This window comes from Myotis yumanensis, unplaced genomic scaffold, assembly GCF_028538775.1.
Source record: "Myotis yumanensis isolate MYYU_CA2020_CCGP unplaced genomic scaffold, mMyoYum1.0.hap1 SCAF_3, whole genome shotgun sequence".
NCBI lineage: Eukaryota > Metazoa > Chordata > Mammalia > Chiroptera > Vespertilionidae > Myotis > Myotis yumanensis.
Genome location: NW_027223754.1, coordinates 110,513,061 through 110,525,778, shown reverse-complemented (window position 1 = coordinate 110,525,778; position 12,718 = coordinate 110,513,061). Strand labels below are relative to the sequence as shown.

General features: G+C 36.2%; 1 protein-coding gene across 2 annotated transcripts in view; it reads right to left on the bottom strand.

The window, feature by feature from the left end:
- RNF17 (ring finger protein 17) overlaps positions 1 to 12,718 on the bottom strand; it is a 159,760-nt gene that overhangs the window by 39,889 nt on the left and 107,153 nt on the right. The window contains exons 20-23 of one of the 2 annotated variants that reach the window (XM_070407527.1): positions 10,771 to 10,998; positions 9,960 to 10,110; positions 9,688 to 9,806; positions 807 to 909 (exon numbers count right to left, since the gene is read on the bottom strand). In XM_070407527.1, the coding sequence (XP_070263628.1) occupies positions 807 to 909; positions 9,688 to 9,806; positions 9,960 to 10,110; positions 10,771 to 10,998 (601 nt within the window). The remainder of the gene's footprint in view (positions 1 to 806; positions 910 to 9,687; positions 9,807 to 9,959; positions 10,111 to 10,770; positions 10,999 to 12,718) is intronic. The other variant, XM_070407528.1, reaches the window with a different exon arrangement.

Below are 12,718 nucleotides of genomic sequence, written 5' to 3'. Positions count from 1 at the left end.
CTTTAGTGCATGGGCCGACGCTCTAACCACTGGGAAATGCTGGCCAGAGCTACAAAATATACTTTTCACAGGCATTTCCTCCACATTCTCTAAGCCAAAAAGAAAATTCCCAGGCAAGTACTTTTTTTTCCACCCCAGAGAGGGGGTGGGAAGCATTACACCATCAGTTATAAGCTCTCTATTCTCCAAAACTGCAAATTATAGATTGAAATATATTTTTCCAGTTGTGGCTTTTTTTTTTTTTTTACTATAAAAAGCAAAAGAACTACAAAACATATTCTGTTTCATATAAATCGTAAAAATGAAGAAAGTACACACAGAAACAAAAGTAACATGGGAAAATTACTTATATATGAAAATTCTGGTTATTAATGTGATAAAAGGTATTAGAAAATGTAAAGGAGGCAATGAGTATTTTTTAATGTTCTAAAACGATATATAATATATATATGTATATATATATATATATCTCCTCTTCTCAAATCCATACTCACATACACACTTTTTATGAAATAGTTTACCTGACTTCATTAGAAGCTCAACTAAAGTTTCCAGTTTGAATGAATATCAAAAGGCTTCAGAAACATACTCTAGCATAAATTGTTTTGTAGCATGCAAATTATCAACTCAAGAATATGAAATGCTTTGATTCATTCATATGATCATTTATGTTACATCTATTACCAAACAGGTATTATAAGACCAAGTTTGAAAAAAAAAATAAGCTCGCTGTTATTTTGTCGACAAGAAAATACATAGAATTGTAAAAAACATCAATGAAATAATCAGTGCATATCTATTGGAACCCCATTGCACACCTGTAAGATTATAGTTGCTACAGCTCCAGTTAGGTACAGTGAAAGACAGTCACAAGCTGTCGCTGTCCACTTGTCACTCCCACCAGTTGGTCTAAAACAAAAAATGACAACTTGTTTTATAACAGCATAGGACATAGAAAAATAAAATAACCACCAGGTACATATGTATTTGAATTAACTGCATATGTAGTAAGAAATTAATTTAAACATGGCTTTGTGTTATTTTCTTCCCCATTTCATAGCCTTTTGTTTATCCCTCTATTCTAATGATGAGATAGTTCCTTGTGGGTAAGATAAAAAGAGGTTGGATAAACCAGTAACTTTAAATGGTTTAAAAACCATTAGGTTTTTATAATAACATTGAAAGGGTCTTGGGATCTTTAGCTTTATTTTTAAACAGATTTATACTATTCCTATTGTGCTCATATCTGGAAAATGTACACACACACACACACACACACACACACGTGTGTGTGTGTGTATATATCTATATCTATATCTATATCTATCTATATCTATATCTTTCAGCCAAGTAATAGCAAACAACTAGATGGATTTGCTTCAAATTAGGGAGAAAATGATATAATCCCAAATTATGAGCTTCTCTGCATGATTGTTAACTGCAGGCAGTATACCAAAGCACCAAGAAAATGATCCCCCCACAGGCTTTAATTACAGATGGATCTGCTACTCCAAGGTGAATAGTAGACAAGGATTACCTAGCAATAGCTAATGACTTTTTAACCTCTGGAAGGAAGGCCAATTAGTTTTTGGCAACATTGTTATTTCAGTGACTAGGTATTCTGATTTCTGTCAACAGGAGCTAGAAATCCAAATATTTATGTGGTACCTGTTTTTTTAAGAAAACGTTGATAGTTTAAAAATTTAAAAACTTTCTGTAGGCCAAATACATGATGCACATTACTTGGATCTGGCCCACAAACTGCAAACTACAACCTGACATAGAGATATGCTTTCAAATTTACAGATAATCAATTAGAAAGGACAGCCTGGATGTTAAAACACAATATTCAAAGTTTGAAACCAATTAGATGAAATCTGACAGGAATAAATGTAAAACTATATTTTGGTGAAAAAAATGAATGATTTAAGTATATAGAAAGCTATAGTTTCCTAATAGTTCCAGCAAATAAGAGCAAGTGTCACTCCTATGAAGCCCCTCTATGTGGAAAGCCCATGTAAAGACATCAAAGCCTATCTTGCCCTCCAGGTCAGTGATGGGTCTTTGGGTGTAAATGCTGATTTGTTTCAGTGGGCGAAATCTCCTCCTTCGGGGGAGATGGGGCATGATAATTCTGATAGAGTCAACAAATAGAGACTGATGTGCTTGAAGCTTCTATACTATCATTGTAAAACTAAAATGGAGTTACAATTCACACCACTGGGCTTTTTACTAATATTCACAAGGTCTATGCAAGTTCAATGAAAACTGCTTAAGAAATTCAATCTAACTCACCTCCACAAAATACAAATTTAAATACACTACACTAACCAAATGTAATGAAAAGAATCACATTCATAGTTTTAGTGAGAATTGCTCAGAATGTATCTGAAATAATTCTTCTAACTTAAACCAAAAAACATTTGGACAAGCAGAAAAAATCTAAAAATCATGTTATTTCAGGATTATTTGACAAAACTGTAGTAGCCTGGAAGAAAAAAATACTAGTAGTCTTAGTGGAATGTGGTATCGACCTTTCCATATCTGATGGTTAGAAGAATCAAGAGGTTTGTTTGAGACAAAATGAAGATGTGTGGAAGACATGAGGAGACCAACTGCAATGCAGTGTAAGGAGATATTAGCAACTGGAGCTGCCTAATAAACAAGTTTCCTTGAGGGTAAATATGCTCCATAGCACTGGAGGTTTTCAAGCAGGTCTTGAATGTACATGTACTAGGACAGGTATAAAAGAAATTACTGTCATGACACCTCTAAGTTGGATTCCAAGCCTAAGATTCTACAATTCTTGTTACAAAGACACTATGGCTTTATTGCCATGGATTTATCTAAGAAGGAAGGTCTCCAAGAATCAGGAATTTTCCACTTCTTTACTGTTCAGAAAGAAGTCTGAGGATAATTAGACTCATGCTAAGTGCTCCTGTGACTCCTTTCTAGCCTGGGAAAACCATAAGATTCAGGTCAACATTGAGATTTATGAAGAGCCATATTGAGTTTTACCAAATATTTCCTCTTTAATTATTTATTCAGAACAGACTGTATTTTGCTATATCCCTTTAAGCTATATCTTATTTATAGATTTTTCTTTATACCTGAAGATTATCTGAATATTTTCTTTAAAAATCTGGTGAATTAACCTTTAAAAAGTTATAATGGTAATTTTCAAACATATTCAAAAGCAGAGAGAATATAAAAAATCTGATGTATCTATTACTCAGCTTCAACAATTATAAATACATGACCAATTTTATTTCATTTATACTTCTACATACCCCAATCCCTGATTATTTTTAACCAAGTCTCAGACATAACATTTTATTTGAAAATATTTTAGTTTGTATTTCCAAAAGATAGTATTTTTAAACAAACATAATCACAGTATTATCTCATCTAAAACACTTAATAATCCTATATAATAAAAGGCTAATATGCAAATCAACCAAACGGCAGAATGACCGGTCACTATGATGCGCACTGACCACCGGGGGCAGACACTCAACGCAGGAGCTGTCCCCTGGTGCTCAGTGCGCTCCCAGACGGGGAGCGCTGCTCAGCCAGAAGCCGGGCTCATGGCTGGCGAGCGCAGCAGCTTCGGCGGGAGCCTCTCCCTCCTCTGTGTCAGCGCTAAGGATGTCCAACTGACAGCTTAGGCCTGGAGTGGGCCTAAGCCATCAGACATCCCCCAAGGGCTCCGGGGACACCCCCGTCCCGAGTGCACAAATTTCGTGCACCAGGCCTCTAGTTCTTTAATATAAACCATTCAGATGGTGGTCATTTTTTTCAGATGTTTCCAAAAAGACTGAATTGGTAAACAAAGTCCATATATCATGAATGGCTGATATGTATGATTGCCCCTTTCATCTCTTTCCCTTGCAACTTTCTGTTGAAGAAACTGAGTTATCTGTCTGGTAGTTTCCATGGTCTGAACTTAGCTGTTTGCATTGCCACAGTGTTTAACATGTTCCTTATATTTCCTTTCAATTCATAGTGAGGTCTAGACTCTTGATCAGATTCAGGCTTGTATTTTTTTCCCCCAGCAACACTATTCATAGGTGATACTGTGTACTTCTGTCAGGAAGTATACAATGTCTGATTCTCTTTTTGTGATTTAGTAGAACTGATACTTGTCATCTAGATTCCCTTCTGTGTTTATTTAGGTTATAAAATGATGCCATTCTAATGATGTCACTCTTCCTTTGTTAATTGGAATATTTATAAAAAACAACTTTATAAATTGAACTGTAGATCATATAGGAAAAGCAAGACAAACCTCATTTCCCCTATTCACCACTTTTTGGAATAATGAAGTGATTCCCTAAAATCCTCTAAAAGTAAGCAGTGAGTTTTTGTTTTGTTTTTTTAAATCACTTTATACTTAGGGATTTAAACATATCAAATGCTTTATCAATTACCATTATCCTACTGATGTTCAAACTGTCCCATCTTTGGCCAGTGGAAGTTATTCAGGGTGGCTGAATTCTTTTGTCATAATCCTAATAATTCTTTATAGCTTTCTTGCTTTTTGCTGTGACAAGATATTCTAGGCTCATATTGTACATTTCCTGCCCCAGACCTAGAATTGAACATTTTCTCAAAGAGCATCAATTTCTGTTGAGGGAAATGGCATTTGGAGGCCTCAATTTGCATACCAGCATAGCTCATTATGACTTGGGCCTTCATTTTACAAGGCTAAAAAAAGGTGTTTTTGTTTGTTTGTTTGTTTTTAACAATGAAAACACCTCAAGAGTTTCTGTTGGGGGAAAACCAAGATGGTGGCATAGGTAAACACCAGAGTTTGCTGCCTCGCACAACCACTTCAAAAATACAACTAAAAGACAAAACGGACATCATCCAGAACCACAGGAAGGCTGGCTGAGTGGAAATTCTACAACTAGAAGGAAAGAGAAAAGCATACTGAGACTCAGAAGAGGTGTGGAAGTAAAATACTAAGGTACAGAGGCGCACGCGGAGTGGGCTGGCGGCTGAGGGTGCGGTTGTCTTTCTCAATCGGGAGGGAGTCTCAGGCTCTGAGCTCCAGTTCTGGGTGAGTCTCTGGGGACCCAGACTCATACAGGAGAAGCGGGACTCTCTGGCATCGGTCAGAACTCGAGGGCAGCTTTCTCTCAGAGGTACTTGCAGCAATTGCTGGGACACTGAGAAGCCAGGCCTCTGAAGGCAGGACTGAGAGCAGCTATAACTGTTGATTCCCTGGGACCAGCCCTGCCCAATCCTTGCACAGAGGCGGTTGCTGGATAGCCTAAGGCAGAGACTAGATTAGCACCTCCCTAAAGCTTCAGGACAGAAGTTCTCCCACTGCAGACACAGCTGATTATCACAGCCAATTGGCCTGGAGGCCAATCCCTCCCAGTGTTACCTACAACAATCTAGGCTTAATTACAACAAGACTGTGCACAAACCACAAGGGGGTGCTCCCAAGAGTGTCCTCCTCAGGTAATTGGGGAGGCTGAGCCACTGGGCCCTAGAGGACACTTAGCACAGAAAACCACTTTATCAACACAAGGAAGCATAAAAAATGCGGAGACAAAGAAACAGGACACAAATGACAGCAATGGAGGAAAGCAAACTGCTGGATATAGAGTTCAAAACCACACTTTTAACGTTTTTCAAGAACTGTCTAGAAGCCGCTGATAAATTTAGTAAGACCCTCGAAAAGACTGGTGAGACCGCCGATAAATGTAGTGAGATCCTCAAGAAATCTAGTGAGACCCTCGATATTGTGATAAAGGACAACCTAGAAATTAAGCATACACTGACTGAAATAAAGAATATTGTACAGACTCCCAACAGCAGACCAGAGGATCGCAAGAATCAAGTCAAAGATTTGAAATACGAAGAAGCAAAAAACACCCAACCGGAAAAGCAAAATGAAAAAAGAATCCAAAAATACGAAGATAGTGTAAGGAGTCTCTGGGACAGCTTCAAGCATACCAACATCTGAATTATAGGGGTGCCAGAAGAAGAGAGAGAGCAAGATATTGAAAACCTATTTGAAGAAATAATGACAGAAAACTTCCCCTACCTGGTGAAAGAAATAGACTTACAAGTCCAGGAAGCTCAGAGAACCCCAAACAAAAGGAGTCCAAAGAGGACCACACCAAGACACATCATAATTAAAATGCCAAGAGCAAAAGACAAAGAGAGACTCTTAAAAGCAGCAAGAGAAAGACAGTCAGTTACCTACAAGGGAGTACCCATACGATTGACAGCTGATTTCTCAACAGAAACCATGCAGGCCAGAAGGGAGTGGCAAGAAATATTCAAAGTGATGAATACCAAGAACCTACAACCAAGATTACTTTACCCAGCAAAGCTATCATTCAGAATTGAAGGTCAGATAAAGAGCTTCACAGATAACAAAAAGCTAAAGGAGTTCATCACCACCAAACCAGTATTATATGAAATGCTGAAAGGTATCTTTTAAGAAGAGGAAGAAGAAGAAAAAGGTAAAGATACAAATTATGAACAACAAATACACATCTATCAACAAGTGAATCTAAAAATCAAGTGAATAAATAATCTGATGAACAGAATGAACTGGTGATTATAATAGAATCAGGGGCATAGAAAGGGAATGGACTGACTATTCTTGGTGGCGGGGGGCGGGAAGGGGAGTGGGAGATACGGGAAGAGACTGGACAAAAATCGCACATCTAGGAATGAGGACAGTGGGTGGGGAGTGAGGGCAGAGGGTGGGGTGGGAACTGGGTGGAGGGGAGTTATGGGGGGAAAAAAGAGTAACTAATGTAATAATCTGAACAATAAAGATTTAATAATAAAAATAAATAGCTAAAAAAATCAAAAATAAAATAAAATAAAACCAATTCACTATGGAAAAAAAAAAAAGAGTTTCTGTTGATATTTATAATTCAAAATCAGGAGTACAAGGTAAGTTAACCTTAGTCTTACACCTTTATCATCTGTACACCATATCAGTTCTTAACGATATGTACGTAATTACTATTTTGACTTATCCCACAATACATGCACAGTAGATTCCATAACACTACAACCCACTTTGAGATTAATGAAAACAACTGATGATTGGGGGTAAGGAGGAGTTACTTTTTTTGTCCTTAGGTTATATTCTGGTAAGAATGTATAGTCAATTTACTGTGTTTTAAGTGTTTTTGAAGAAGTTCCTCTCTGAAAGTCTATGCCATGCTATGTACAGATAGTGAATTTCATTTTTCTTACCATTTTACTGATTTGTTTATATAACATATTAATATAGTTCCAATATAAAATCAATATTGTTAGTAACCTCTTTTTGTTTTCCCCCAACATTTTATTTGAAGTACTTACTCCTCGTTAATACCAATAAGACAAACAGAAAGTTTATTCAAGTTTTCATAGGTACTCTACTTTCTCCCCTCATTTTTGAAATTGTCATATTTATTTTGCATGCTATACTGTTTCCCTAATAATTTTCATTTAATCATAGTTCTGAGGTAAAGTAAATGTAATGTTCACCAACAGTCTATTTCAAAATCTCTCATGTCTTTTTACCTAAAGCTTGTTCTCTTACAGATTCCTCAGGAACAACACTCCTGAGTTGTCATTTAAGTTTGTATGTAGTCTTTGTCTTGAAGGTCAGTTTGGCTGGACATAAAACTCATAGCCTGCCACTTTGAGTATTTAAAAAATGTTACTGCATTATCTTCTGACAGAAAGTGTTGGTGATGACAGTGTGATTTTACTTCTCTTAAAAGTTCAATCATTTTACTAGATAATCTCTCAATGTTGACATTCCTGATTTCCCTTTCAATATATAGTTTTGTCTTTTGTTTTAGAAACACTTTCTTGAATTGGATTTTTAGCATTTGGTTCTATTTCTTTTAGTTTTCTTCTTTGAATTCTTATTACATATATGTTGAGTCTTTTTCTTTTTGGTCAATTTAGGTATCTTTTGTTTTCTTTTGAATCCTTTTGATTTTTTTTAAATTTCAAAAATCTGTCCTTATCTTGTATTTATCTAAGGCATTGTTTTTTGTGTATTTGTGTTTTCTCTAGTTTAGTCTACATTTTTGATAGAATTTTCTTTTATTTTCAAATTCTTTCCTGAGTGTTATCTTTTTCAAATCATCCTTTTTCTTTTTAAAAATCTTTATTGTTGAAAATATTACATGTCCTCCTTTTCCCCCCATTGACCTTGTCTAACCCACCTCCACCCCCCCTCACCCCAGGCCTTCACCACCCCAAATCATCCTTTTTCTGTATCTTATTTCTGAGTTTTTCTAATTGTTTTATGTTGTTCTTCACAGTGTCTATCATTTTCAAAAAGTTTTAATTCATTCTGAAATGTCAAGATTATAGTTTATTATGTTGTAAGCATGTCATTTTTGGCTCCTTATTCCTTTTTTTGGTTAATCCTCACCTGAGGATTTTTTTCCCATTGATTTTTAGAGAGAGTGGAAGGGAGGAAGGGAGGGGAGAGAGGGAGAGGGAGAGAGAGAAACATCAATGCGAGGGACACACTGATTGTTGCCTCCCACACATGCCCCAACTAGGGCCATGCCCTTGACTAGGAATAGAACCAGCAACCCTTTGGTGTGCAGGCAGATGCTCTAACCACTGAGCAACCAGCCCTTATTCTTTTTTCTCATAATAATTTGCATGGAATTCAACTGTAACTCTTGCTTTTGATCATGTTTTAAGTAAAAATCTCCTGTGCTTAGGAGAAAGGGGTGGTTCATATTGCTTTTATAGCTTCCTGGCTCTGTTGTATTGCTTCCCCAAAGGGACAGAAAATGGGGCCTCATACTTGATATTCCTCTACTCCTCTGCCCTGCTTTTATCTGTATCTTTTCTTTGCCCCATTTCTGTCTTCCTCAAATCAGGCTCTTTTTCCCAGTTGTCTTTCCTCAGTTGTAGGGTCATAGAAGGGAGCTGAGATGGCTGAGAGCCTACACAGCTAGGAAAGCTCCAGCACCATAGGACTGGCACATTACAGGTCTCTCGCGTTTAACTACAAAGTTTCCTGCATTACTCCCTTCTCTGTTTGGGTTACTGTTCTCATACTGGCCTGTCTGCCTCAGTGAAATGCTCTTCCCAATTCCTTTTCTCAGAGCTGTTGGCAGCCAGTCAGCTTTCCCTCCACATGCTCCCACACTACTGCTGACGTCATACAGGTTGGTTTCTGTGTGCCACATCTACTTGTATTTGGGGACTCATAGGTAAAGCCTTGTTGCCTATTTTTGTTGCAGGTGTTGACTGTACAGTTTTTAGTTTTGCTCTGTGTTTATAGTAGAATTATAGTAGACTCAAAAACTATACCATGCCATTTTCCCAGAATCCCAAGTCACTCTTTTTGGTAATTTACCCATTTTTAGCTTTCCAATGTAATCCTATGCTTATGAAATACATTTTAGTTCTATATGCCTTTGTTTCTCAAGTTTTTTTTTTAATTTAACACTTTGAATTTTATGGAGATATCCGTCATACTCACCTATCTCTACTTCCTTAATACCACAAAAATACATGTGCTTCAAATTTTTATCTTTCCCTCTTCTTTAAAACCTTAAAATTAACTAGATTTTATGAAAATTTAAGAATATATTAGCATAATTAAAGCTGACCGGAACCCATCCCAAAGGAAATATATTTAAAATCACATTCAATAATGAGAAAATTTACTCAGCTAAAAACTACCTTATATCAACAAGAGAGCATTCCAAACATAATCTTCCCATTGTCTTTAGGTTTTCTTGAAGTTCTCTTAAACAGTTAATATTCACTACTAGTTCAACACCCACGTCATACAGCAAGACCTATGAAAACAATAACTTTAAGTCTATGGAAAGATAATACATAAAAATTTGTTTTGCAAATGAAAAGCTTCATAAAAAATGAATTAAGTAAATCCAGGATAAAAATACAAAATGCATGTACTTTCATGACTATATTTTTAACTCTGCATTTACCTCTACCAATGTGTCTGTAACCATTCTGATGATCTGGCCTCTTCGCCACTGATTGTTATCTGGAATCTTAACAGCACAGTGCATATCATTTTCCCATTTAATAGGTTCCCATTGTGAGTTTTCATAAGCAGCTACCATCTTTTCTTCTAAACTACGTAAAGAAAAAATATTTTAACTTTCTAAATCTTTTCTGACAACATAAAATTCTCTGACCACATGTCTACTCCAGCCCAACTGAATCTCTTTCTTCCTTGATTACCCAGACTATTTCCACTGTAGGGTGTTTGAACTAGCTCTTCCCTCTGCCTGACATGAACTTCCCCCAGGTATCTTCATGGTTTACTTCTCTCTCCTCCTTTATGATCCATTTCAAATGTCACTGTCTCTGTGAGGTCTTCCTTGATCATTCTAAAATTATCTTCCTCCCCAAATGCTTTTTTTCCTATTGTCTTTATCACCATCTGCTACACTAAATATTTTATTTGTTCACTGTTTCTCCCTCTACTAGAATTTAAGCTCTATAAAGCAAAGACTTGTCCATGTTTTTACCACTGTAACCCAACACTTAGAACACTGGCTGTCAAATAATTGGTGCTCAATAAGCATTTGTGGAATGAATAAATTCTAATATAGTGCAGTTAGCCAGTAAAGATAATAACTGTATACTTTTAACTAGTAAAAAGTAGACTATTTAGTTGAAATAATATAGCTATTTTTAAAATTCTACATTTATGACTTCTAGATCTTTGAAATAAAATATAGAAAAGAGAATAAAATCATATGCAATATATGTTTCCCTTATATCATATACCTATTAAGTAAGTTTTCTGTTAATAACCACTGAACATAAATCTTCTCAGGAGATATTACATTACAGATATGCACAGGCAGTTCCTTATTGTAAAGTGACTGAAGATTCTCATTAGGTAGAGATTTTGCTGTCACAGAATTTAAGTTGTTTACTTCATTTGAAATAATTTCTTCTGGAGAAGGATCCCACACTTCAGTATGCTTTTTGGAATTATCTTTGATGGTGTACCTGAAAAATAACAAAACCCATTAACAAAAAAATAGTTCACAAAGTATGTTTGCATTTGCTTATAGAGATGAATGGGTTTTAGCTGTGACTCACTGCTTCCCAGTTTTAATATATTAAATAGCAATTTTAGTCTTAAAAAAAAAGTTATTAACTACCACCAAAGTAAGCACAAAAAGAAAAACCAAAAAGCCAAACTTTCTATCTTAAAAACACAGCTTAAAATACTAACTTTTGCCCTGGCTGGTGTGACTCATCCTGGGTGTCAGAGTCGGGGATCACCAGCTCGATTCTTAGGACACATGCCTGGGTTTCAGTAACCAGTTGGGGTGCGTTTGGAAGGCAGCTAATCAATGTTTGTCAGTTGAGGTACATATGGGAGAGAGCCAATCGATGTTTCTCCCTCTCCTCTCCCTAAAAGGAAAAAAGAAAATGCCAACTTTGGCCCTGGCTGGTGTGGCTCAGTTGGTTGGAGTGTCTTCCCCTACACAGAAAGGTCATGGGTTTGATTCTCGGTCAGGGCACATACCCAAGTTGTGGGTTTGAACCGCATAGGGGCACATCAACCAATCTCTCCCATCCTCTCTCTCTAAGATCAATAAAAGCATGTCGTTGGTGAGGATTTTTAAAAAGTACCAACTTTGCTCATAATTTCACCATTTCCCACTGATATTTTGTACTCACCAAGAATTTTCAGTTTTTTGATAAATTGAATATTTCCCCTCGACTAAAAAGTATCAATGTTTGCCAATTAAAATGCCAAGTGGAAAACAAATGCTATTAAAGGGTGTTAAGGAGCAAAATTATTAAATAAAGAGTTTAGAATGTTTAATATATCCCATTAGTTCAGACTCTAACCACAGATAATCAGATGTCATTTTCTATTTCTATAAAGGAAAAAGTTAATTCCTTTTACCATAAGTTTGAGATTTAGCTAACCAAGATGACTGATTTTTGCTGCTAAATCTAATGGACAGTTTTCAGTCCTTATCTGACATGAACTCTGAGCACTAGCCGACAGTATAACTCAAAGAAATACCAGGTTCTATGGCCAAGAAAGAACTGTACATCTAACTTTTGGCTACAACAGAAGTTAAGAAGTAATTTGATTATTTGACATACGTCCATGTAACAATATTAATGAGTAACTTGAGGGCATGTTCTGAATTTGACACATACATGTTATCTTCTACTGTGTGTTAACCATACTTTATGACAAGATGGACAATTTTTTTTAAAATTTCAGCTTTATTGAGGCATAACTGATATATGACATTGTAAGATATTTAAATGATACATACATATTTATCAAAATCCATAACTATGCACCTTAAAAAGGGTGAATTTTTATTGTATATGTTATATTTCAATAACTTTGACTAACAAAACTCAGTCTAATATATTTCAGAGTTCCCTTTCACCTTTCTCCTCCTCACTTAGGACTTACACTGAGTGGCCAGATTACTATGACCACCTGATGTTTGTAGGCAAATTAGCTATAATTTCACGCTTAAGTTGCTAAAGGGCCTGACCATTATAAATAGGGAAGCAGGTTGTTTACCACGACAGAAGTGATTTTTTTTTTCTGAAGATATGGGTAAACAACGCAATTTAACAGTCTTTGAACGTGGGATATATTTGAACGTGAGTGGCCAGATTATTATGACCACCTGACGTTTGTAGGCAAATTAGCCGTACACTGCATCGTATGGGATATGGAAGC